Raw genomic sequence first — 27,725 nt, forward strand, 5'->3', positions numbered from 1 at the left:
TAGGGGTCCCTGTGGGCCTTTAAGCCCCCGTTTCAGTATTTTTATTTTTTGTGTGTGGGCATTTTGGTTCAAGGGGACGATGGCACTAATTCTACCCGGGGCTGGGGAGCTCAGATTCGGGTACAATTTCAGGTTCCCCCCCGTAGGTGGAGGTCGGCAAAAAAAACTAAAAAAAAAAAAAACATACACGCATTTCTTTTTTTTTTAACTAATACCTTAGGTTCAAGGGGACAAAGTCACTTTTTCTTCCCGGGGCTATGGAGCTCCGATGCGGGTAAAATGTCCGGTTTCCCCCCTTAGCTGGAGGTCGGCAAAAAAAAAAAAAATAAACACACACACACATTTCTTATATTTTTTTTATTTTACGAACTCCTTAGGTTCAAGGGGACAAAGTCACTTTTTCTTCCCGGGGCTATGGAGCTCAGATTCGGGTAAAATCTCCGGTTTCCCCCCTTAGCTGGAGGTCGGCAAAAAAAAAAAAAAAACACACACATTTCTTTATTTTATTTTTTTTATTTTTTTTTACTAACTCCTTAGGTTCAAGGGGACAAAGTCACTTTTTCTTCCCGGGGCTATGGAGCTCCGATTCGGGTAAAATGTCCGGTTTCCCCCCTTAGCTGGAGGTCGGCAAAAAAAATTAAATAAACACACACACACACATTTCTTTTATTTTTTTTTTATTTTACGAACTCCTTAGGTTCAAGGGGAAAAAGTCACTTTTTCTTCCCGGGGCTATGGAGCTCCGATTCGGGTAAAATCTCCGGTTTCCCCCCTTAGCTGGAGGTCGGCCAAAAAAAATTAAATAAACACACACACACATTTCTTTTATTTTTTTTTTATTTTACGAACTCCTTAGGTTCAAGGGGACAAAGTCACTTTTTCTTCCCGGGGCTATGGAGCTCCGATTCGTGTAAAATCTCCGGTTTCCCCCCTTAGCTGGAGGTCGGCAAAAAAAAAAAAAAAAACACACATTTCTTTCTTTTTTTTTTTTACTAACTCCTTAGGTTCAAGGGGACAAAGTCACTTTTTCTTCCCGGGGCTATGGAGCTCCGATTCGGGTAAAATCTCCGGTTTCCCCCCTTAGCTGGAGGTCGGCAAAAAAAAATTAAATAAACACACACACACATTTCTTTTATTTTTTTTTTATTTTACGAACTCCTTAGGTTCAAGGGGACAAAGTCACTTTTTCTTCCCGGGGCTATGGAGCTCCGATTCGTGTAAAATCTCCGGTTTCCCCCCTTAGCTGGAGGTCGGCAAAAAAAAAAAAAAAACACACACATTTCTTTCTTTTTTTTTTTTACTAACTCCTTAGGTTCAAGGGGACAAAGTCACTTTTTCTTCCCGGGGCTATGGAGCTCCGATTCGGGTAAAATCTCCGGTTTCCCCCCTTAGCTGGAGGTCGGCAAAAAAAAAAAAACACACACATTTATTTTTTTTTTTTTTAATAACTCCTTAGGTTCAAGGGGACAAAGTCACTTTTTCTACCCGGGGCTGTGGAGCTCCAATCCGGGTAAAATTCCTGGTTTAACCCCTAAGCTGAAGGAGGGCCAAAAAAATAATAATTGTATATATATATATTTATCACAAAATAATTACAATAAGTCCCTCACAGTATGGGATCTGAAAAAGTGTCTCTGTTCCATTTTTAGTCTCCAGGCACCCGTTTAAAACTGTTAACATTTATCAAATTTTATTACGGTTCAAGGGGACTAAGTCACTTTTTCTGCAGAGGGCTATGGAGCTCCGATTAGGGTTATATTTCAGGATTTACCCCTTGGCTGGAGGTGGAGAAATACAAAACGTCATTCAAAACCCCCTTTACATTATCAGACATCAGTCTCCCAAGCCCATTTCTAGCCTCCAGGCACAGAGTGGCTATTTCTACGCAGAGCTATGGTGCTCCGCGCAATGTGAGATTCCCCCCTGTTACAGTATCAGCTCAAGGCTGTGGGCCCGTTTGCAGCCTCCATACACCTCTTTTAGTGATACTTGTAACATTTGGCGGAGTTAATCTTCAAAGGGGATACAGTTGCTCCTACTAGCCTGGACTATGGAGCTCCGCGCAGGGTAAGATGTCAGGTTCCACTCCTGGCTGGAGGTGGGAAAACATAATAATTCTTTATTCCAACACTGTATCTAACCCCTTTACAGTATCAGACCTAGGCCTGCAGGACCGTAGGCACATTTCCAGCCTCCAGGCACCTGTTTTAGTGATACTTGTGACATTAGGAAGCCTGCAGCTTCAAGGGGACAGAGTCACTCCTTCTACCCAGGGTAATGGAGCTCCGCGCAGGGTAAGATTTCTGGTTATTCCCCTGGCTGGAGGTGTTTAAGCAAAACACCTCACATGCCCAGTACAGTGTATTTCACCCTTTCCCAGTATCAGGATAGTCCTGCAAGGCCTTGTGCCTACTTCCAGCCTCCAGGCACCAATGTTACTGATACCTGTGACATGTGGTGGTGTTAAGCTTCAAGGGGATGAAGTCACACCTTCTACCCAGGGTTATGGAGCTCAGCGCAGGGTAAGATTTCAGGTTATTCCCCCTGGCTCGAGGTGTTAAAGCAAAACACTTCACATGCCCAATAAATTGTATTCCACCCCTTCACAGTATCAGGAAAGGCCTGCAAGGCCTTGTGCCTACTTCCAGCCTCCAGGCACCAATGTTACTGATACCTGTGACATGTGGTGGTGTTAAGCTTCAAGGGGATTAAGTCACACCTTCTACCCAGGGTTATGGAGCTCAGCGCAGGGTAAGATTTCAGGTTATCCCCCTGGCTTTAGGTGTTAAAGCCGAACACACCACATGCCCAATAAAGTCTATTTCACCCCTTCACAGTATCAGGAAAGGCCTGCAAGGCCTTGTGCCTACTTCCAGCCTCCAGGCACCAATGTACTGATACCTGTGACATGTGGTGGTGTTAAGCTTCAAGGGGATTAAGTCACACCTTCTACCCAGGGTTATGGAGCTCAGCGCAGGGTAAGATTTCAGGTTATCCCCCTGGCTTGAGGTGTTAAAGCCAAACACTCCACATGCCCAATAAAGTCTATTTCACCTCTTCACAGTATCAGGAAAGGCCTGCAAGGCCTTGGGCCTACTTCCAGCCTCCAGGCACCAATTTTACTGATACCTGTGACATTTGGTGGTGTTAAGCTTCAAGGGGACGAAGTCACACTTTCTACCCAGGGTTATGGAGCTCAGAGCAGGGTAAGATTTTAGGTAATCCCCCTGGCTGGAGGTGTTTAAGCAAAACACCTCACATGCCCTGTACAGTGTATTTCACCCTTTCCCAGTATCAGGAAAGGCCTGCAAGGCCTTGTGCCTACTTCCAGCCTCCAGCCACCAATGTTACTGATACCTGTGACATTTGGTAGTGCTAAGCTTCAAGGGAAGGAAGTCACACCTTCTACCCAGGGTTATGGAGCTCAGCGCAGGGTAAGATTTCAGGTTATCCCCCTGGCTTTAGGTGTTAAAGCCGAACACACCACATGCCCAATAAAGTCTATTTCACCCCTTCACAGTATCAGGAAAGGCCTGCAAGGCCTTGGGCCTACTTCCAGCCTCCAGGCACCAATGTTACTGATACCTGTGACATGTGGTGGTGTTGAGCTTCAAGGGGATGAAGTCACACCTCTTACCCAGGGTTATGGAGCTCAGCGCAGGGTAAGATTTCAGGTTATCCCCCCTGGCTGGAGGTGTTAAAGCAAAACACTCCACATGCCCAATAAAGTCTATTTCACCCTTTCCCAGTATCAGGAAAAGCCTGCACGGCCTTCTGCCTACTTCCAGCCTCCAGGCACCAATGTTACTGATACCTGTGACATTTGGTGGTGTTAAGCTTCAAGGGGATGAAGTCGCACCTTCTACCCAGGGTTATGGAGCTCAGCGCAGGGTAAGATTTCAGGTTATCCCCCTGGCTGGAGGTGTTAAAGCAAAACACTTCACATGCCCAATAAATTGTATTTCACCCCTTCACAGTATCAGGAAAGGCCTGCAAGGCCTTGGGCCTACCTCCAGCCCCCAGGCACCAATGTTACTGATACCTGTGACATTTGGTGGTGTTAAGCTTCAAGGGGATGAAGTCGCACCTTCTACCCCAGGGTTATGGAGCTCAGCGCAGGGTTAGAATTCAGGTTATCCCCCTGGCTGGAGGTGTTAAAGCAAAACACTTCACATGCCCAATAAAGTCTATTTCACCCCTTCACAGTATCAGGAAAGGCCTATAAGGCCTTGGGCCTACTTCCAGCCTCCAGGCACCAATGTACTGATACCTGTGACATTTGGTGGTGTTAAACTTCAAGGGGATGAAGTCATACCTTCTACCCAGGGTTATGGAGCTCAGCGCAGGGTAAGATTTCAGGCTTCACCCCAGGCTTAAGGCGTGAAAATAGAACAGTTACCATACACAACAATGTGTATTTCACCCATTCACAGTATCAGGAAAGGCCTGCAAGGCCTTGGGCCTACTTCCAGCCTCCAGGCACCAATGTTACTGATACCTGTGACATTTGGTAGTGTTAAGCTTCAAGGGGATGAAGTCACACTTTCTACCCAGGGTTATGGAGCTCAGCACAGGGTAAGATTTTAGGTTATCCCCCTGGCTGGAGGTGTTTAAGCAAAACACCTAACATGCCCAGTACAGTGTATTTCACGCTTTCCCAGTATCAGGATAGTCCTGCAAGGCCTTGTGCCTACTTCCAGCCTCCAGGCACCAATGTTACTGATACCTGTGACATTTGGTGGTGTTAAGCTTCAAGGGGATGAAGTCGCACCTTCTACCCAGGGTTATGGAGCTCAGCGCAGGGTAAGAATTCAGGTTATCCCCCTGGCTGGAGGTGTTAAAGCAAAACACTTCACATGCCCATTAAAGTCTATTTCACCCCTTCACAGTATCAGGAAAGGCCTATAAGGCCTTGGGCCTACTTCCAGCCTCCAGGCACCAATGTACTGATACCTGTGACATTTGGTGGTGTTAAACTTCAAGGGGATGAAGTCACACCTTCTACCCAGGGTTATGGAGCTCAGCGCAGGGTAAGATTTCAGGTTATCCCCCTGGCTTTAGGTGTTAAAGCCGAACACACCACATGCCCAATAAAGTCTATTTCACCCCTTCACAGTATCAGGAAAGGCCTGCAAGGCCTTGGGCCTACTTCCAGCCTCCAGGCACCAATGTTACTGATACCTGTGACATGTGGTGGTGTTAAGCTTCAAGGGGATGAAGTCACACCTTCTACCCAGGGTTATGGAGCTCAGCGCAGGGTAAGATTTCAGGTTATTCCCCCTGGCTCGAGGTGTTAAAGCAAAACACTTCACATGCCCAATAAATTGTATTCCACCCCTTCACAGTATCAGGAAAGGCCTGCAAGGCCTTGTGCCTACTTCCAGCCTCCAGGCACCAATGTTACTGATACCTGTGACATGTGGTGGTGTTAAGCTTCAAGGGGATTAAGTCACACCTTCTACCCAGGGTTATGGAGCTCAGCGCAGGGTAAGATTTCAGGTTATCCCCCTGGCTTGAGGTGTTAAAGCCAAACACTCCACATGCCCAATAAAGTCTATTTCACCCCTTCACAGTATCAGGAAAGGCCTGCAAGGCCTTGGGCCTACTTCCAGCCTTCAGGCACCAATTTTACTGATACCTGTGACATTTGGTGGTGTTAAGCTTCAAGGGGACGAAGTCACACTTTCTACCCAGGGTTATGGAGCTCAGAGCAGGGTAAGATTTTAGGTAATCCCCCTGGCTGGAGGTGTTTAAGCAAAACACCTCACATGCCCTGTACAGTGTATTTCACCCTTTCCCAGTATCAGGAAAGGCCTGCAAGGCCTTGTGCCTACTTCCAGCCTCCAGGCACCAATGTTACTGATACCTGTGACATTTGGTAGTGCTAAGCTTCAAGGGAAGGAAGTCACACCTTCTACCCAGGGTTATGGAGCTCAGCGCAGGGTAAGATTTCAGGTTATCCCCCTGGCTTTAGGTGTTAAAGCCGAACACACCACATGCCCAATAAAGTCTATTTCACCCCTTCACAGTATCAGGAAAGGCCTGCAAGGCCTTGGGCCTACTTCCAGCCTCCAGGCACCAATGTTACTGATACCTGTGACATGTGGTGGTGTTAAGCTTCAAGGGGATGAAGTCGCACCTTCTACCCCAGGGTTATGGAGCTCAGCGCAGGGTAAGAATTCAGGTTATCCCCCTGGCTGGAGGTGTTAAAGCAAAACACTTCACATGCCCAATAAAGTCTATTTCACCCCTTCACAGTATCAGGAAAGTCATATAAGGCCTTGGGCCTACTTCCAGCCTCCAGGCACCAATGTACTGATACCTGTGACATTTGGTGGTGTTAAACTTCAAGGGGATGAAGTCATACCTTCTACCCAGGGTTATGGAGCTCAGCGCAGGGTAAGATTTCAGGCTTCACCCCAGGCTTAAGGCGTGAAAATAGAACAGTTACCATACACAACAATGTGTATTTCACCCATTCACAGTATCAGGAAAGGCCTGCAAGGCCTTGGGCCTACTTCCAGCCTCCAGGCACCAATGTTACTGATACCTGTGACATTTGGTAGTGTTAAGCTTCAAGGGGATGAAGTCACACTTTCTACCCAGGGTTATGGAGCTCAGCACAGGGTAAGATTTTAGGTTATCCCCCTGGCTGGAGGTGTTTAAGCAAAACACCTAACATGCCCAGTACAGTGTATTTCACGCTTTCCCAGTATCAGGATAGTCCTGCAAGGCCTTGTGCCTACTTCCAGCCTCCAGGCACCAATGTTACTGATACCTGTGACATTTGGTGGTGTTAAGCTTCAAGGGGATGAAGTCGCACCTTCTACCCAGGGTTATGGAGCTCAGCGCAGGGTAAGAATTCAGGTTATCCCCCTGGCTGGAGGTGTTAAAGCAAAACACTTCACATGCCCATTAAAGTCTATTTCACCCCTTCACAGTATCAGGAAAGGCCTATAAGGCCTTGGGCCTACTTCCAGCCTCCAGGCACCAATGTACTGATACCTGTGACATTTGGTGGTGTTAAACTTCAAGGGGATGAAGTCACACCTTCTACCCAGGGTTATGGAGCTCAGCTCAGGGTAAGAATTCAGGTTATCCCCCTGGCTGGAGGTGTTAAAGCAAAACACTTCACATGCCCAATAAATTGTATTTCACCCCTTCACAGGATCAGGAAAGAGCTGCAAGGCCTCGGGCCTACTTCCAGCCCCCAGGCACCAATGTTACTGATACCTGTGACATGTGGTGGTGTTGAGCTTCAAGGGGATGAAGTCACACCTCTTACCCAGGGTTATGGAGCTCAGCGCAGGGTAAGATTTCAGGTTATCCCCCCTGGCAGGAGGTGTTAAAGCAAAACACTCCACATGCCCAATAAAGTCTATTTCACCCTTTCCCAGTATCAGGAAAAGCCTGCACGGCCTTCTGCCTACTTCCAGCCTCCAGGCACCAATGTTACTGATACCTGTGACATTTGGTGGTGTTAAGCTTCAAGGGGAAGAAGTCACATCTTCTACCCAGGGTTATGGAGCTCAGCGCAGGGTAAGAATTCAGGTTATCGCCCTGGCTTGAGGTGTTAAAGCAAAACACTTCACATGCCCAATAAAGTCTATTTCACCCCTTCACAGTATCAGGAAAGGCCTTGTGCCTACTTCCAGCCTCCAGGCACCAATGTTACTGATACCTGTGACATTTGGTGGTGTTAAGCTTCAAGGGGAAGAAGTCACATCTTCTACCCAGGGTTATGGAGCTCAGCGCAGGGTAAGAATTCAGGTTATCCCCCTGGCTGGAGGTGTTAAAGCAAAACACTTCACATGCCCAATAAATTGTATTTCACCCCTTCACAGGATCAGGAAAGAGCTGCAAGGCCTCGGGCCTACTTCCAGCCCCCAGGCACCAATGTTACTGATACCTGTGACATGTGGTGTTGTTGAGCTTCAAGGGGATGAAGTCACACCTCTTACCCAGGGTTATGGAGCTCAGCGCAGGGTAAGATTTCAGGTTATCCCCCCTGGCAGGAGGTGTTAAAGCAAAACACTCCACATGCCCAATAAAGTCTATTTCACCCTTTCCCAGTATCAGGAAAAGCCTGCACGGCCTTCTGCCTACTTCCAGCCTCCAGGCACCAATGTTACTGATACCTGTGACATTTGGTGGTGTTAAGCTTCAAGGGGATGAAGTCGCACCTTCTACCCCAGGGTTATGGAGCTCAGCGCAGGGTAAGAATTCAGGTTATCCCCCTGGCTGGAGGTGTTAAAGCAAAACACTTCACATGCCCAATAAAGTCTATTTCACCCCTTCACAGTATCAGGAAAGTCATATAAGGCCTTGGGCCTACTTTCAGCCTCCAGGCACCAATGTACTGATACCTGTGACATTTGGTGGTGTTAAACTTCAAGGGGATGAAGTCATACCTTCTACCCAGGGTTATGGAGCTCAGCGCAGGGTAAGATTTCAGGCTTCACCCCAGGCTTAAGGCGTGAAAATAGAACAGTTACCATACACAACAATGTGTATTTCACCCATTCACAGTATCAGGAAAGGCCTGCAAGGCCTTGGGCCTACTTCCAGCCTCCAGGCACCAATGTTACTGATACCTGTGACATTTGGTAGTGTTAAGCTTCAAGGGGAGGAAGTCACACTTTCTACCCAGGGTTATGGAGCTCAGCACAGGGTAAGATTTTAGGTTATCCCCCTGGCTGGAGGTGTTTAAGCAAAACACCTAACATGCCCAGTACAGTGTATTTCACGCTTTCCCAGTATCAGGATAGTCCTGCAAGGCCTTGTGCCTACTTCCAGCCTCCAGGCACCAATGTTACTGATACCTGTGACATTTGGTGGTGTTAAGCTTCAAGGGGATGAAGTCGCACCTTCTACCCAGGGTTATGGAGCTCAGCGCAGGGTAAGAATTCAGGTTATCCCCCTGGCTGGAGGTGTTAAAGCAAAACACTTCACATGCCCATTAAAGTCTATTTCACCCCTTCACAGTATCAGGAAAGGCCTATAAGGCCTTGGGCCTACTTCCAGCCTCCAGGCACCAATGTACTGATACCTGTGACATTTGGTGGTGTTAAACTTCAAGGGGATGAAGTCACACCTTCTACCCAGGGTTATGGAGCTCAGCTCAGGGTAAGAATTCAGGTTATCCCCCTGGCTGGAGGTGTTAAAGCAAAACACTTCACATGCCCAATAAATTGTATTTCACCCCTTCACAGGATCAGGAAAGAGCTGCAAGGCCTCGGGCCTACTTCCAGCCCCCAGGCACCAATGTTACTGATACCTGTGACATGTGGTGGTGTTGAGCTTCAAGGGGATGAAGTCACACCTCTTACCCAGGGTTATGGAGCTCAGCGCAGGGTAAGATTTCAGGTTATCCTCCCTGGCAGGAGGTGTTAAAGCAAAACACTCCACATGCCCAATAAAGTCTATTTCACCCTTTCCCAGTATCAGGAAAAGCCTGCACGGCCTTCTGCCTACTTCCAGCCTCCAGGCACCAATGTTACTGATACCTGTGACATTTGGTGGTGTTAAGCTTCAAGGGGAAGAAGTCACATCTTCTACCCAGGGTTATGGAGCTCAGCGCAGGGTAAGAATTCAGGTTATCGCCCTGGCTTGAGGTGTTAAAGCAAAACACTTCACATGCCCAATAAAGTCTATTTCACCCCTTCACAGTATCAGGAAAGGCCTTGTGCCTACTTCCAGCCTCCAGGCACCAATGTTACTGATACCTGTGACATTTGGTGGTGTTAAGCTTCAGGGGGAAGAAGTCACACCTTTTACCCAGGGTTATGGAGCTCAGCGCAGGGTAAGATTTCAGGTTATCACCCTGGCTTGAGGTGTTAAAGCAAAACACTTCACATGCCCAATAAAGTCTATTTCACCCCTTCACAGTATCAGGAAAGGCCTTGTGCCTACTTCCAGCCTCTAGGCACCAATTTCACTGACACTTGTGACATTTGTAGGTGTTCAACTTCAAGGGGATGAAGTTGCACCTTCTACCCAGGGTTATGGAACTCAGCGCAGGGTAAGATTCCAGGCTTCACCCCTGACTGGAGGTGTTAAAGCAAAACACTTCTCATGCCCAATAAAGTCTATTTCACCCCTCCACAGTATCAGGAAAGGCCTGCAAGGCCTTGGGCCTACTTCCAGCCTCCTGGCACCAATTATACTGATACCTGTGACATTTGGAGGTGTTAAGCTTCAAGGGGATGAAGTTGCACCTTCTACCCAGGGTTATGGAGCTCAGCGCAGGGTAAGAATTCAGGTTATCGCCCTGGCTTGAGGTGTTAAAGCAAAACACTTCACATGCCCAATAAAGTCTATTTCACCCCTTCACAGTATCAGGAAAGGCCTTGTGCCTACTTCCAGCCTCCAGGCACCAATGTTACTGATACCTGTGACATTTGGTGGTGTTAAGCTTCAGGGGGAAGAAGTCACACCTTTTACCCAGGGTTATGGAGCTCAGCGCAGGGTAAGATTTCAGGTTATCACCCTGGCTTGAGGTGTTAAAGCAAAACACTTCACATGCCCAATAAAGTCTATTTCACCCCTTCACAGTATCAGGAAAGGCCTTGTGCCTACTTCCAGCCTCTAGGCACCAATTTCACTGACACTTGTGACATTTGTAGGTGTTCGACTTCAAGGGGATGAAGTTGCACCTTCTACCCAGGGTTATGGAACTCAGCGCAGGGTAAGATTCCAGGCTTCACCCCTGACTGGAGGTGTTAAAGCAAAACACTTCTCATGCCCAATAAAGTCTATTTCACCCCTCCACAGTATCAGGAAAGGCCTGCAAGGCCTTGGGCCTACTTCCAGCCTCCTGGCACCAATTATACTGATACCTGTGACATTTGGAGGTGTTAAGCTTCAAGGGGATGAAGTTGCACCTTCTACCCAGGGTTATGGAGCTCCGCGCAGGGTAAGAATTTAGGTCATCCCCCTGGCTGGAGGTGTTAAAGGAAAACACTTCACATGCCCAATAAAGTCTATTTTACCCCTCCAAAGTATCAGGGAAGGCCTGCAAGGCCTTGTGCCTACTTCCAGCCTCCAGGCACCAATGTTACTGATACATGTGACATTTGGTGGTGTTAAGCTTCAAGGGGAAGAAGTCACATCTTCTACCCAGGGTTATGGAGCTCAGCGCAGGGTAAGAATTTGGGTTATCCCCCTGGCTGGAGGTGTTAAAGAAAAACACTTCACGTGCCCAATAAAGTCTGTTTCAACCCTTCACAGTATCAGGGAAGGCCTGCAAGGCCTTGTGCCTACTTCCAGCCTCCAGGCACCAATGTTACTGATACCTGTGACATTTGGTGGTGTTAAGCTTCACGGGGAAGAAGTCACACCTTCTACCCAGGTTTATGGAGCTCAGTGCAGGGTACGATTTCAGGTCATCCCTCTGGCTGGAGGTGTTAAAGAAAAACACTTCACATGCCCAATACATTGTATTTCACTCCTTCACAGTGTCAGGAAATGCCTGCAAGGCCTTGGGCCAACTTCCAGCCCCCAGGCACCAATGTTACTGATACCTGTGACATTTGGTGGTGTTAAGCTTCAAGGGGATGAAGTCACACCTTCTACCAAGTGTTATGGAGCTCAGTGCAGGGTAAGAATTCAGGTTATCCCCCTGGCTGGAGGTGTTAAAGCAAAACACTCCGCATGCCCATTAAAGTCTATTTCACCCCTTCACAGTATCAGGAAAGGCCTGCAAGGCCTTGTGCCTACTTCGAGCCCCCAGGCACCAATGTTATTGATACCTGTGACATTTTGTGGTGTTAAGCTTCAAGGGGATGAAGTCGCACCTTCTACCCATGGTTATGGAGCTCAGCGCAGGGTAAGATTTTAGGTTATCCCCCTGGCTGGAGGTGTTTAAGCAAAACACCTCACATGCCCAGTACAGTGTATTTCACCCTTTCCCAGGATCAGTAAAGGCCTGCAAGGCCTTGTGCCTACTTCCAGCCTCCAGGCACCAATGTTACTGATACCTGTGACCTTTGGTGGTGTTAAGCTTCAAGGGGATGAAGTCGCACCTTCTACCCAGGGTTATGGAGCTCCGCGCAGGGTAAGATTTCAGGTTATCCCCCTGGCTGGAAGTGTTTAAGCAAAACACCTCACATGCCCAGTACAGTGTATTTAACCCTTTCCCAGTATCAGGAAAGGCCTGCAAGGCCTTGTGCCTACTTCCAGCCTCCAGGCACCAATGTTACTGATACCTGTGACATTTGGTGGTGTTAAGCTTCAAGGGGAAGAAGTCACACCTTCTACCCAGGGTTATGGAGCTCAGTGCAGGGTAAGATTTCAGGTTATCCCCCTGGCTGGAGGTGTTAAAGCAAAACACTCCACATGCCCAATAAAGTCTATTTCACCCCTTCACTGTATCAGGAAAGGCCTGCAAGGCCTTGGGCCTACTTCCAGCCTCCAGGCACCAATGTACTGATACCTGTGACATTTGGTGGTGTTCAGCTTCAAGGGGATGAAGTCACACCTTCTACCCAGGGTTATGGAGCTCAGCGCAGGGTAAGGTTTTAGGTTATCCCCCTGGCTGGAGGTGTTTAAGCAAAACACCTCACATGCCCAGTACAGTGTATTTCACCCTTTCCCAGTATCAGTAAAGGCCTGCAAGGCCTTGTGCCTACTTCCAGCCTCCAGGCACCAATATTACTGATTCCTGTGACATTTGGTGGTGTTAAGCTTCAAGGGGATGAAGTCACACTTTATACCCAGGGTTATGGAGCTCAGCGCAGGGTAAGATTTGAGGTTATCCCCCTGGCTGGAGTTGTTAAAGCAAAGCACTTCACATGCCCAATAAAGTCTATTTCACCCCTTCACAGTATCAGGAAAGGCCTGCAAGGCCTTGGGCCTACTTCCAGCCTCCAGGCACCAGTTTTACTGATACCTGTGACATTTGGTGGTGTTAAGCTTCAAGGGTATGAAGTCACACCTTCTACCCAGGGTTATGGAGCTCAGTGCAGGGTAAGATTTCAGGTTATCCCCCTGGCTGGAGGTGTTAAAGCAAAACACTCCCCATGCCCAATAAAGTCTATTTCACCCCTTCACAGTATTAGGAAAGGCCTGCAAGGCCTTGTGCCTACTTCCAGCCTCCAGGCACCAATGTTACTGTTACCTGTGACATTTGGTGGTGTTAAGGTTCAAGGGGATGAAGTCGCACCTTCTACCCAGGGTTATGGAGATCCGCGCAGGGTAAGATTTCAGGCTTCACCCCAGGCTTAAGGCGTGAAAATAGAACAGTTACCATACACATCAATGTGTATTTCACCCATTCACAGTATCAGGAAAGGCCTGCAAGGCCTTGGGCCTACTTCCAGCCTCCAGGCACCAATGTTACTGATACCTGTGACATGTGGTGGTGTTAAGTTTCAAGGGGAAGAAGTCACACCTTCTACCCAGTGTTATGGAGCTCAGTGCAGGGTAAGAATTCAGGTTATCCCCCTGGCTGGAGGTGTTAAAGCAAAACACTCCACATGCCCAATAAAGTCTATTTCACCCCTTCACAGTGTCAGGAAAGGCCTGCAAGGCCTTGGGCCTACGTCCAGCCTCCAGGCACCGATTTTACTGATACCTGTGACATTTGGTGGTGTTAAGCTTCAAGGGGATGTAGTCACACTTTCTACCCAGGGTTATGGAGCTCAGCGCAGGGTAAGAATTCAGGTTATCCCCCTGGCTGGAGGTGTTAAAGCAAAACACTTCACATGCCCATTAAACTCTATTTCACCCCTTAACAGTATCAGGAAAGGCCTGCAAGGCCTTGTGCCTACTTCCAGCCCCCAGGCACCAATGTTACTGATGCCTGTGACATTTGGTGGTGTAAAGCTTCAAGGGGATGAAGTCGCACCTTCTACCCAGGGTTATGGAGCTCTGCGCAGGCTAAGATTTCAGGTTATCCCCCTGGCTGGAGGTGTTAAAGCAAAACACTCCACATGCCCAATAAAGTCTATTTCACCCCTTTACTGTATCAGGAAAGGCCTGCAAGGCCGTGGGCCTACTTCCAGCCTCCAGGCACCAATTTTACTGATACCTGTGACATTTGGTGGTGTTAAGCTTCAAGGGGATGAAGTCACACTTTATACCCAGGGTTATGGAGCTCAGCGCAGGGTAAGATTTTTTGGTTATCCCCCTGGCTGGAGGTGTTTAAGCAAAACACCTCACATGCCCAGTACAGTGTTTTTCACCCTTTCCCAGTATCAGGAAAGGCCTGCAAGGCCTTGTGCCTACTTCCAGCCTCCAGGCACCAATGTTACTGATACCTGTGACATTTGGTGGTGTTAAGCTTCAAGGGGAAGAAGTCACACCTTCTACCCAGGGTTATGGAGCTCAGTGCAGGGTACGATTTCAGGTCATCCCTCTGGCTGGAGGTGTTAAAGCAAAACACTTCACATGCCCAATACGTTGTATTTCAGTCCTTCACAGTATCAGGAAAGGCCTGCAAGGCCTTGGGCCAACTTCCAGCCCCCAGGCACCAATGTTACTGATACCTGTGACATTTGGTGGTGTTAAGCTTCAAGGGGAAGAAGTCACACCTTCTACCCAGGGTTATGGAGCTCAGCGCAGGGTAAGATTTCAGGTTATCGCCCGGGCTTGAGTTGCTAAAGCAAAACACTTCACATGCCCAATAAAGTCTATTTCACCCCTTTCACAGTATCAGGAAAGGCCTGCAAGGCCTTGGGCCTACTTCCAGCCCCAAGGCACCAATGTTACTGATACCTGTGACATGTGGTGGTGTTAAGCTTCAAGGGGAAGAAGTCACACCTTCTACCCAGGGTTATGGAGCTCAGTGCAGGGTAAGAATTCAGGTTATCCCCCTGGCTGGAGGTGTTTAAGCAAAACACCTCACATGCCCAGTACAGTGTATTTCACCCTTTCCCAGTATCAGTAAAGGCCTGCAAGGCCTTGTGCCTACTTCCAGCCTCCAGGCACCAATGTTACTGATACCTGTGACATTTGGTGGTGTTAAGCTTCAAGGGGATGAAGTCGCACCTTCTACCCAGGGTTATGGAGCTCCGCGCAGGGTAAGATTTCAGGCTTCACCCCAGGCTTAAGGCGTGAAAATAGAACAGTTACCATACACAACAATGTGTATTTCACCCATTCACAGTATCAGGAAAGGCCTGCAAGGCCTTGGGCCTACTTCCAGGCACCAATGTTACTGATACCTGTGACATTTGGTAGTGTTAAGCTTCAAGGGGATGAAGTCACACTTTCTACCTAGGGTTATGGAGCTCAGCACAGGGTAAGATTTTAGGTTATCCCCCTGGCTGGAGGTGTTTAAGCAAAACACCTCACATGCCCAGTACAGTGTATTTCACGCTTTCCCAGTATCAGGATAGTCCTGCAAGGCCTTGTGCCTACTTCCAGCCTCCAGGCACCAATGTGACTGATACCTGTGACATTTGGTGGTCTTAAGCTTCAAGGGGATGAAGTCACACTTTATACCCAGGGTTATGGAGCTCAGCGCAGGGTAAGATTTTAGGTTATCCCCCTGGCTGGAGTTGTTAAAGCAAAACACTTCACATGCCCAATAAAGTCTATTTCACCCCTTCACAGTATCAGGAAAGGCCTGCAAGGCCTTGGGCCTCCTTCCAGCCCCCAGGCACCTGTTTTTGTGATACTTGTGACATTTGGAGGTGCTCAGCTTCAAGGGGATGAAGTCACATCTTCTACCCAGGGTTATGGAGCTCAGCGCAGGGTAAGATTTCAGGTTATCCCCCTGGCTGGAGGTGTTAAAGGAAAACACTTTGCACGCCCATTAAAGTCTATTTCACCCCTTCACAGTATCAGGAAAGGCCTGCAAGGCCTTGTGCCTACTTCCAGCCTCCAGGCACCAATGTTACTGATACCTGTGACATGTGGTGGTGTTAAGCTTCAAGGGGATTAAGTCACACCTTCTACCCAGGGTTATGGAGCTCAGCGCAGGGTAAGATTTCAGGTTATCCCCCTGGCTTGAGGTGTTAAAGCCAAACACTCCACATGCCCAATAAAGTCTATTTCACCTCTTCACAGTATCAGGAAAGGCCTGCAAGGCATTGGGCCTACTTCCAGCCTCCAGGCACCAATGTTACTGATACCTGTGACATGTGGTGGTGTTAAGCTTCAAGGGGATGTAGTCACACCTTTTACCCAGGGTCATGGAGCTCAGCGCAGGGTAAGATTTCAGGTTATCCCCCTGGCTGGAGGTGTTTAAGCAAAACACCTCACACGCCCAGTACAGTGTATTTCACCCTTTCCCAGTATCAGGAAAGGCCTGCAAGGCCTTGTGCCTACTTCCAGCCTCCAGGCACCAATGTTACTGATACCTGTGACATTTGGTGGTGTTAAGCTTCAAGGGGATGAAGTCGCACCTTCTACCCAGGGTTATGGAGCTCCGCGCAGGGTAAGATTTCAGGCTTCACCCCAGGCTTAAGGCGTGAAAATAGAACAGTTACCATACACAACAATGTGTATTTCACCCATTCACAGTATCAGGAAAGGCCTGCAAGGCCTTGGGCCTACTTCCAGCCTCCAGGCACCAATGTTACTGATACCTGTGACATTTGGTAGTGTTAAGCTTCAAGGGGATGAAGTCACACTTTCTACCCAGGGTTATGGAGCTCAGCGCAGGGTAAGAATTCAGGTTATCCCCCTGGCTGGAGGTGTTAAAGCAAAACACTTCACATGCCCATTAAACTCTATTTCACCCCTTCACAGTATCAGGAAAGGCCTGCAAGGCCTTGGGCCTACTTCCAGCCTCCAGGCACCAATGTTACTGATACCTGTGACCTTTGGTGGTGTTAAGCTCCAAGGGGATGAAGTCGCACCTTCTACCCAGGGTTATGGAGCTCCGCGCAGGGTAAGATTTCAGGTTATCCCCCTGGCTGGAGGTGTTTAAGCAAAACACCTCACATGCCCAGTACAGTGTATTTAACCCTTTCCCAGTATCAGGAAAGGCCTGCAAGGCCTTGTGCCTACTTCCAGCCTCCAGGCACCAATGTTACTGATACCTGTGACATTTGGTGGTGTTAAGCTTCAATGGGAAGAAGTCAAATCTTCTACCCAGGGTTATGGAGCTCAGCGCAGGGTAAGAATTTGGGTTATCCCCCTGGCTGGAGGTGTTAAATTAAAACACTTCACATGCCCAATAAAGTCTGTTTCACCCCTTCACAGTATCATGAAAGGCCTGCAAGGCCTTGTGCCTACTTCCAGCCTCCAGGCACCAATGTTACTGATACCTGTGACATGTGGTGGTGTTAAGCTTCAATGGGATGAAGTCACACCTTCTACCCAGGGTTATGGAGCTCAGTGCAGGGTAAGAATTTGGGTTATCCCCCTGGCTGGAGGTGTTAAAGCAAAACACTTCACATGCCCAATAAAGTCTGTTTCACCCCTTCACAGTATCAGGAAAGGCCTGCAAGGCCTTGTGCCTACTTCCAGCCTCCAGGCACCAATGTTACTGATACCTGTGACATGTGGTGGTGTTAAGCTTCAAGGGGATGAAGTTGCACCTTCTACCCAGGGTTATGGAGCTCAGCGCAGGGTAAGATTTCAGGTTATCCCCCCTGGCTTGAGGTGTTAAAGCAAAACACTTCACATGCCCAATAAAGTCTATTTCACCCCTTCACAGTATCAGGAAAGGCCTGCAAGGCCTTGGGCCTACTTCCAGCCTCCAGGCACCAATGTTACTGATACCTGTGATATTTGGTGGTGTTAAGCTTCAAGGGGATGAAGTCACACCTTTTACCCAGGGTTATGGAGCTCAGCGCAGGGTAAGATTTCAGGTTATCGCCCTGGCTTGAGGTGTTAAAGCAAAACACTCCACATGCCAAATAAAGTCTATTTCACCCCTTCACAGTATCAGGAAAGGCCTGCAAGGCCTTGGGCCTACTTCCAGCCTCCCGGCACCAAAGTTACTGATACCTGTGACATTTGGTGGTGTTAAGCTTCAAGGGGAAGAAGTCACGCCTTCTACCCAGGGTTATGGAGCTCAGTGCAGGGTAAGAATTCAGGTTATCCCCCTGGCTGGAGGTGTTAAAGCAAAACACTTCACATGCCCATTAAAGTCTATTTCACCCCTTCACAGTATCAGGAAAGGCCTGCAAGGCCTTGTGCCTACTTCCAGCCTCCAGGCACCAATGTTACTGTTACCTGTGACATGTGGTGGTGTTAAGCTTCAAGGGGATGAAGTCACACCTTTTACCCAGTGTTATGGAGCTCAGCGCAGGGTAAGATTTCAGGTTATCCCCCTGGCTTGAGGTGTTAAAGCCAAACACTCCATATGCCCAATAAAGTCTATTTCACGCCTTCACAGTATCAGGAAAGGCCTGCAAGGCCTTGTGCCTACTTCCAGCCTCCAGGCACCAATGTTACTGATACCTGTGACATTTGGTGGTGTTAAGCTTCAAGGGGAAGAAGTCAAACCTTCTACCCAGGGTTATGGAGCTCAGCGCAGGGTAAGAATTCAGGTTATCCCCCTGGCTGGAGGTGTTAAAGCAAAACACTTTGCATGCCCATTAAAGTCTATTTCACCCCTTCACAGTATCAGGAAAGGCAGGCAAGGCCGTGTGCCTACTTCCAGCCTCCAGGCACCAATGTTACTGATACCTGTGACATGTGGTGGTGTTAAGCTTCAAGGGGATGAAGTCACACCTTCTACCCAGGGTTATGGAGCTCAGCGCAGGGTAAGAATTCAGGTTATCCCCCTGGCTTGAGGTGTTAAAGCAAAACACTTCACATGCCCTATAAAGTCTATTTCACCCCTTCACAGTATCAGGAAAGGCCTTGTGCCTTCTTCCAGCCTCTAGGCACCAATTTCACTGAAACTTGTGACATTTGTAGGTGTTCAACTTCAAGGGGATGAAGTTGCACCTTCTACCCAGGGTTATGGAACTCAGCACAGGGTAAGATTCCAGGCTTCACCCCTGACTGGAGGTGTTAAAGCAAAACACTTCTCATGCCCAATAAAGTCTATTTCACCCCTCCACAGTATCAGGAAAGGCCTGCAAGGCCTTGGGCCTACTTCCAGCCTCCTGGCACCAATTATACTGATACCTGTGACATTTGGAGGTGTTAAGCTTCAAGGGGATGAAGTTGCACCTTCTACCCAGGGTTATGGAGCTCCGCGCAGGGTAAGAATTTAGGTCATCCCCCTGGCTGGAGGTGTTAAAGGAAAACACTTCACATGCCCAATAAAGTCTAGTTCACCCCTTCACAGTATCAGGAAAGGCCTGCAAGGCCTTGGGCCTACTTCCAGCCTCCTGGCACCAATTATACTGATACCTGTGACATTTGGAGGTGTTAAGCTTCAAGGGGATGAAGTCACACCTTTTACCCAGGGTTATGGAGCTCAGCGCAGAGTAAGATTTCAGGTTATCGCCCTGGCTTGAGGTGTTAAAGCAAAACACTTCACATGCCAATAAAGTCTAGTTCACCCCTTCACAGTATCAGGAAAGGCCTGCAAGGCCTTGTGCCTACTTTCAGCCTCCAGGCACCAATGTTACTGATACCTGTGACATGTGGTGGTGTAAGCTTCAAGGGGATGAAGTCACACCTTTTACCCAGGGTTATGGAGCTCAGCGCAGGGTAAGATTTCAGGTTATCGCCCTGGCTTGAGGTGTTAAAGCAAAACACTCCACATGCCAAATAAAGTCTATTTCACCCCTTCAAAGTATCAGGAAAGGCCTGCAAGGCCTTGGGCCTACTTCCAGCCTCCAGGCACCAAAGTTACTGATACCTGTGACATTTGGTGGTGTTAAGCTTCAAGGGGAAGAAGTCACGCCTTCTACCCAGGGTTATGGAGCTCAGTGCAGGGTAAGAATTCAGGTTATCCCCCTGGCTGGAGGTGTTAAAGCAAAACACTTCACATGCCCATTAAAGTCTATTTCACCCCTTCACAGTATCAGGAAAGGCCTGCAAGGCCTTGTGCCTACTTCCAGCCTCCAGGCACCAATGTTACTGTTACCTGTGACATGTGGTGGTGTTAAGCTTCAAGGGGATGAAGTCACACCTTTTACCCAGGGTTATGGAGCTCAGCGCAGGGTAAGATTTCAGGTTATCCCCCTTGCTTGAGGTGTTAAAGCCAAACACTCCACATGCCCAATAAAGTCTATTTCACGCCTTCACAGTATCAGGAAAGGCCTGCAAGGCCTTGTGCCTACTTCCAGCCTCCAGGCACCAATGTTACTGATACCTGTGACATTTGGTGGTGTTAAGCTTCAAGGGGAAGAAGTCACACCTTCTACCCTGGGTTATGGAGCTCAGCGCAGGGTAAGAATTCAGGTTATCCCCCTGGCTGGAGGTGTTAAAGCAAAACACTTTGCATGCCCATTAAAGTCTATTTCACCCCTTCACAGTATCAGGAAAGGCAGGCAAGGCAGTGTGCCTACTTCCAGCCTCCAGGCACCAATGTTACTGTTACCTGTGACATGTGGTGGTGTTAAGCTTCAAGGGGATGAAGTCACACCTTTTACCCAGGGTTATGGAGCTCAGCGCAGGGTAAGATTTCAGGTTATCCCCCTGGCTTGAGGTGTTAAAGCCAAACACTCCACATGCCCAATAAAGTCTATTTCACGCCTTCACAGTATCAGGAAAGGCCTGCAAGGCCTTGTGCCTACTTCCAGCCTCCAGGCACCAATGTTACTGATACCTGTGACATTTGGTGGTGTTAAGCTTCAAGGGGAAGAAGTCACACCTTCTACCCAGGGTTATGGAGCTCAGCGCAGGGTAAGAATTCAGGTTATCCCCCTGGCTGGAGGTGTTAAAGCAAAACACTTTGCATGCCCATTAAAGTCTATTTCACCCCTTCACAGTATCAGGAAAGGCAGGCAAGGCAGTGTGCCTACTTCCAGCCTCCAGGCACCAATGTTACTGATACCTGTGACATGTGGTGGTGTTAAGCTTCAAGGGGATGAAGTCACACCTTCTACCCAGGGTTATGGAGCTCAGCGCAGGGTAAGAATTTGGGTTATCCCCCTGGCTGGAGGTGTTAAATTAAAACACTTCACATGCCCAATAAAGTCTGTTTCACCCCTTCACAGTATCAGGAAAGGCCTGCAAGGCCTTGTGCCTACTTCCAGCCTCCAGGCACCAATGTTACTGATACCTGTGACATGTGGTGGTGTTAAGCTTCAAGGGGATGAAGTCGCACCTTCTACCCAGGGTTATGGAGCTCAGCGCAGGGTAAGATTTCAGGTTATCCCCCCTGGCTTGAGGTGTTAAAGCAACACACTTCACATGCCCAATAAAGTCTATTTCACCCCTTCACAGTATCAGGAAAGGCCTGCAAGGCCTTGGGCCTACTTCCAGCCTCCAGGCACCAATGTTACTGATACCTGGGACATTTGGAGGTGTTAAGCTTCAAGGGGAAGAAGTCACACCTTCTACCCAGGGTTATGGAGCTCAGCGCAGGGTAAGATTTCAGCTTTTCACCCCTAGCTGGATGTGTTGAAGCAAAACACTTCTCATGCCCAATAAAGTCTATTTCAACCCTTCACAGTATCAGGAAAGGCCTGCAAGGCCTTGGGCCTACTTCCAGCGTCCAGGCACCTGTGTTTGTGATACTTGTGACATTTGGAGGTGTTCAGCTTCAAGGGGATGAAGTCACACCTTCTACCCAGGGTTATGGAGCTCAGCGCAGGGTAAGATTTCAGCTTTTCACCCCTAGCTGGATGTGTTGAAGCAAAACACTTCTCATGCCCAATAAAGTCTATTTCAACCCTTCACAGTATCAGGAAAGGCCTGTAAGGCCTTGGGCCTACATCCATTCTCCAGGCACCAATGTTACTGACACCTGTGACATTTGGTGGTGTTAAGCTTCATGGGGAAGAAGTCACACCTTCTACCCAGGGTTATGGAGCTCAGCGCAGGGTAAGATTTCAGGTTATTCCCCCTGGCTCGAGGTGTTAAAGCAAAACACTTCACATGCCCAATAAATTGTATTTCACCCCTTCACAGTATCAGGAAAGGCCTGCAAGGCCTCGTGCCTACTTCCAGCCCCCAGGCACCAATGTTACTGACACCTGTGACATTTGGTGGTGTTAAGCTTCATGGGGAAGAAGTCACACCTTCTACCCAGGGTTATGGAGCTCAGCGCAGGGTAAGAATTCAGGTTATTCCCCCTGGCTCGAGGTGTTAAAGCAAAACACTTCACATGCCCAATAAATTGTATTTCACCCCTTCACAGTATCAGGAAAGGCCTGCAAGGCCTTGGGCCTACTTGCAGCCCCCAGGCACCAATGTTACTGACACCTGTGACATTTGGTGGTGTTAAGCTTCAAGGGGAAGATGTCACACCTTCTACCCAGGGTTATGGAGCTCAGCGCAGGGTATGATTTTAGGTTATCCCCCTGGCTGGAGGTGTTTAAGCAAAACACCTCACATGCCCAGTACAGTGTATTTCACCCTTTCCCAGTATCAGTAAAGGCCTGCAAGGCCTTGTGCCTACTTCCAGCCTCCAGGCACCAATGTTACTGATACCTGTGACATTTGGTGGTGTTAAGCTTCAAGGGGATGAAGTCGCACCTTCTACCCAGGGTTATGGAGCTCCGCGCAGGGTAAGATTTCAGGCTTCACCCCAGGCTTAAGGCGTGAACATAGAACAATTACCATACACAACAATGTGTATTTCACCCATTCACAGTATCAGGAAAGGCCTGCTAGGCCTTGGGCCTACTTCCAGCATCCAGGCACCAATGTTACTGATACCTGTGACATGTGGTGGTGTTAAGCTTCAAGGGGATGAAGTCACACTTTCTACCCAGGGTTATGGAGCTCAGCGCAGGGTAAGAATTCAGGTTATCCCCCTGGCTGGAGGTATTAAAGCAAAACACTTCACATGCCCAATAAATTGTATTTCACCCCTTCACAGTATCAGGAAAGGCCTGCAAGGCCTTGGGCCTACTTCCAGCCTCCAGGCACCAATGTTACTGATGCCTGTGACATTTGGTGGTGTTAAGCTTCAAGGGGATGAAGTCACACCTTTTACCCAGGGTTATGGAGCTCAGTGCAGGGTAAGAATTCAGGGTATCCCCCTGGCTGGAGGTGTTAAAGCAAAACACTTCACATGCCCAGTACAGTGTATTTCACCCTTTCCCAGTATCAGGAAAGGCCTGCAAGGCCTTGTGCCTACTTCCAGCCTCCAGGCACCAATGTTACTGATACCTGTGACATTTGGCGGTGTTAAGCTTCAAGGGGAAGAAGTCACACCATCTACCCAGGGTTATGGAGCTCAGTGCAGGGTAAGAATTCAGGTTATCCCCCTGGCTGGAGGTGTTAAAGCAAAACACTTCACATGCCCAATAAAGTCTATTTCACCCCTTCACAGTATCAGGAAAGGCCTGCAAGGCCTTGTGCCTACTTCCAGCCTCCAGGCACCAATGTTACTGATGCCTGTGACATTTGGTGGTGTTAAGCTTCAAGGGGAAGAAGTCACACCTTTTACCCTGGGTTATGGAGCTCAGCGCAGGGTAAGATTTCAGGTTATCCCCCTGGCTTGAGGTGTTAAAGCAAAACACTTCACATGCCCAATAAAGTCTATTTCACCCCTTCACAGTATCAGGAAAGGCCTGCAAGGCCTTGGGCCTACTTCCAGCCCCCAGGCACCAATGTACTGATACCTGTGACATTTGGTGGTGTTAAGCTTCAAGGGGATGAAGTCACACCTTCTACCCAGGGTTATGGAGCTCCTCGCAGGGTAAGATTTCAGGCTTCACCCCAGGCTGGAGGCGTGAAAATAGAACAATTACCATACACAGCAATGTGTATTTCACCCATTCACAGTATCAGGGAAGGCCTGCAAGGCCTTGGGCCTACTTCCAGCCTCCAGGCACCAATTTTACTGATACCTGTGACATTTGGTGGTGTTAAGCTTCAAGGGGATGAAGTCACACTTTATACCCAGGGTTATGGAGCTCAGCGCAGGGTAAGATTTTTGGTTATCCCCCTGGCTGGAGGTGTTTAAGCAAAACACCTCACATGCCCAGTACAGTGTATTTCACCCTTTCCCAGTATCAGGAAAGGCCTGCAAGGCCTTGTGCCTACTTCCAGCCTCCAGGCACCAATGTTACTGATACCTGTGACATTTGGTGGTGTTAAGCTTCAAGGGGAAGAAGTCCCACCTTCTACCCAGGGTTATGGAGCTCAGCGCAGGGTAAGATTTCAGGTTATCTCCCTGGCTTGAGGTGTTAAAGCCAAACACTCCACATGCCCAAGAATGTCTATTTCACACCTTCACGGTATCAGGAAAGGCCTGCAAGGCCTTGGGCCTGCTTCCAGCCTCCAGGCACCAATGTTACTGATACCTGTGACATTTGGTGGTGTTAAGCTTCAAGGGGAAGGAGTCACATCTTCAACCCAGGGTTATGGAGCTCAGTGCAGGGTAAGAATTCAGGGTATCCCCCTGGCTGGAGGTGTTAAAGCAAAACATTTCACATGCCCAATAAGGTCTATTTCTCCCCTTCGCAGTGTCGGGAAAGGCCTGTAATGCCTTTGGCCTATTTCCAACCTCCAGGCACCATTTTTTGGGATACATGTAACATTTGGAGGTGTTAATCTTCAAAGGGATACAGTTGCTCCTTCTACCCAGGGCTATGGAAGTATGCACAGGGGGAGATCGCAGGTTTTCCCCTTGGAAGGAGGCGGAGAAGTAAAACACTTCCCTCAAATCCAAGGCGGCAAGGCTGAAATCTTACCCTATGCAGAGCTCCGTAGTTCTGGGTAGACGGAGTGCCATTGTCCCCTTGCAGCTGAGCACATCATAATTTCACATTTATCACTAAAACATGTGTTTGGTGGATAGAAATGTGCCCATGTCTCTGCAGGCCAAGGCCTGATCTTTCAAATGGGTGTATGTACCTTTTAGGCTAGGTGAAGTGTTTTCATTTCTTCACCTCCACTCGTGAGGGAGATCTTGAATCTTACCCTGCCTGGAGCTCCAAATCCCTGGGTAGAAAGAGTGACTTAGTGCCCTTGAATCTGAAAACCTCATAATGTCACAAATATCACTAAAGCAGGTCCCTGGTGGCTAGAAATGCCCCAGAGCCCTGAAGGCTCTATTCTGATATGGTGACTGGGTTATTTTGTGCTGTTTTGGGCCGTGTGAAGTATTTTATTCTTACACCGCCACCCCAGGGAAAGACGTGAAATATTTTCCTGTGCGGAGCTCTATATCTCTGGGAAGAAGGGCTGACTTTGTCCCCTTTATTCTGGAAACCTCATAGTATCAGATATATTACTAAAACAGGTTCCTGGAAGCTAGGGATGGGCCAGGGTACCTGAAGGCTAAGATCTGAAACTGTGAATGGTGTTCATGTACGTCTTGGACTATGAGAAGTGTTTTATTTTTGTTTCCCTCTACCTACATATAAGGCGAAAACCTGTAATTAGCAGTAGACCTCAATCAGGCTGCCAGGCGCAGAATCTGATTTGTCGGCGCAGGTCGCACTCTTGACATGCCATTTGATTCAGGAGTGGTCCCCACCCCAGCAATCGGGCTCAATACAACATTGATAGTCACAGGCCTCACTCTGTACTGTGGGATGTATGATGTAACAATTAGATTGCGGTACATTACATTGCTGTTTTAGGCGCTTTCCACGACTTGCACGGGAGGGCGCTCTAGACTTAGGAATAGTATGATTTACTATTCGAACTCCAGCCTAAGTAAGGTAGGGAAGGTGTTGGAATAGTAAATCGCACTATTCCATAGTCTAGTGCGCCCTCCCGTGCAAGTCGTGGAAAAGACTTGCGTTGTAAATGCAGCGATCGAAATGTACTGCGGTGTTTTGACCGCGTTGTTAAGGTCGGTTCCCGTCCAAAGATGTCACCTGAGATGTAAACCTAACTCCAGCTGTGAACATCAGCTCAGCAGAGTGCCTCCATGCAGGTACTGGGGTCACCATTTCAGGTGCATTCACACCCTCTGCTCTCACGCTGGGTGCCAATGTAGGTCTAACTCGGCCGCCTGCCTCTATTGTGTCACTGTGTGTTTATTATGTTTAGTGTGCCCCCGTCTCCTCCAGCTCGGCGCTTGGCAGTGAATGCCCTCTGGCTGCATGTGAAGCTACCAGCGCGCAGCCGCCTTGTGATGCCCGTGAGTCTTGAGCCCGGCCCGTGCCCCGCTGCTTGTAAAAATCCCCCGGCTGCCCCCGAGTCGTGGGTGCCACAGCCGAGGGTGCAGGCGCGCGGCGAGGGCCCCCCTGACCCCCGGGCCGGGGCCCCCTGTTGTTGTCTTCGCTCCCCCGCTCGGCCGGCGGAGCCCTGTGTTACTTCGGCCCGTTCCAGAACGCGCTCCCCGCGTCCCCCTGAGCCCCATTGTGACGCCACAGGGCCCGCTCCCTGCAGGAGGCCCCTCCCGCCCGCGGGCCGCCGCTCCCGGCCTCAGAGCGCGAGGGTGGACCGGGGGAAAGGGGCCCGGGGCCCGGGATTCAAGGCACGGGGGCGTCAGCCATCGGGGGAGGGCAGAGATTCACGGCGGATTACAAGCCTCTGAGGACGGGGTCGGCTGAAACGGGGGAGGGCACGGGAAGGGGTTGAAGTTGGGCTTCTTTTCATGTGTGTATGGGAGCGTGTGTTTAACGGATTGTGTTTAAAAACTTAGATAATCCGATAGTAGGAAACACAAAAGTCAGCTCGGAGCAGAGAGCCGAGTGCGCCTCGCACACAGCCCTCACTCCTCGGAACCAATCAGGGGCTGGCTCCTCCCTATATATGCACGGGGCTCGGGTTGGGAGGTACATTTCTGTTCTGTGACAGCGCCGAGACTCGTATTGCAATGGCAGAAACCGCTCCAGCCGCCGCGGCTCCTCCCGCTGAGGTCGCCCCCAAGAAGAAGCAGAAGAAAGCAGCGGGGGCCTCCAAGGCCAAGAAGCCTTCCGGTCCCAGCGTGTCCGACCTGATTTTGAAGTGTGTGACCGCCTCGGCCGAGAGGAAGGGAGTCTCCCTGGTGGCTCTGAAGAAGGCGCTGACCGCCGCCGGCTACGATGCGGACAAGAACAAGGGCCGCGTTAAGGTCTCCCTGAAGAGCCTGGTCAGTAAAGGCGCCCTAGCCCAGCTGAAGGGCACCGGGGCCTCCGGGTCCTTCAAAGTGAACAAGAAGCAGCTGGAGGGCAAGAAGGCAGCCAAGAAGACAGCTGCCAAAACCAAGAAGCCAGCGGCCAAGAAAGCTGCCCCTGCCGCCAAGAAGCCCAAAAAGGCTCCCGCGGGGGTCAAGAAGAGCCCGAAGAAGGTCAAGAAGCCAGCAGCAGCCAAGAGCCCCAAGAAGCCCAAGGCTGCCCCTGCCAAGAAGGCTGCCAAGAGCCCAGCGAAAGCCAAGGCGGCGAAGCCCAAAGTAGCCAAGAAAAGCCCTGCCAAGGTAGTCAAACCCAAGGCAGCCAAGCCCAAAGCAGCGAAGCCCAAAAAGGCAGCGCCCAAGAAGAAGTAAGGGCTGGCACCGAGACACTGCAAACACAACGGCTCTTTTAAGGGCCACCACCCTGTCTAGAAGAGAGCGTGTTCCTCCCCACCTTTGCACCCACCCAATGGCCCCACTTCTCAAAAATAAACCGCACCATACATCCATAGCACACTTTTCCACACGCGAGTGCCGCGTGTGATCTTGGCCATATAAACGGCTCTTTCGGTGCTGCGTGGATTGAAATCGTTATTACATAGAAAATAAGGGGGTCCGGGAGTTATAAGACCTCCGTTTATAATACATGTGCAATAACGTGTGTGTCTCTGTGCTTTCACTGTACCCGGGCAGACTCTAA

The 27,725-nt window shown here is 49.3% G+C and overlaps 1 protein-coding gene across 1 annotated transcript; it reads left to right on the forward strand.

The window, feature by feature from the left end:
- The first annotated feature begins 26,490 nt into the window (after nucleotides 1–26,490).
- LOC144771497 (histone H1.01-like) lies at nucleotides 26,491–27,397 on the forward strand. The gene has a single exon (XM_078655913.1). The coding sequence runs from the start codon at nucleotides 26,750–26,752 to the stop codon at nucleotides 27,395–27,397; it is 648 nt and encodes a 215-aa protein (XP_078512039.1). The 5' UTR covers nucleotides 26,491–26,749.
- The last annotated feature ends 328 nt before the right edge of the window (nucleotides 27,398–27,725 follow it).

This window comes from Lissotriton helveticus, chromosome 8, assembly GCF_964261635.1.
Source record: "Lissotriton helveticus chromosome 8, aLisHel1.1, whole genome shotgun sequence".
Lineage (NCBI taxonomy): Eukaryota > Metazoa > Chordata > Amphibia > Caudata > Salamandridae > Lissotriton > Lissotriton helveticus.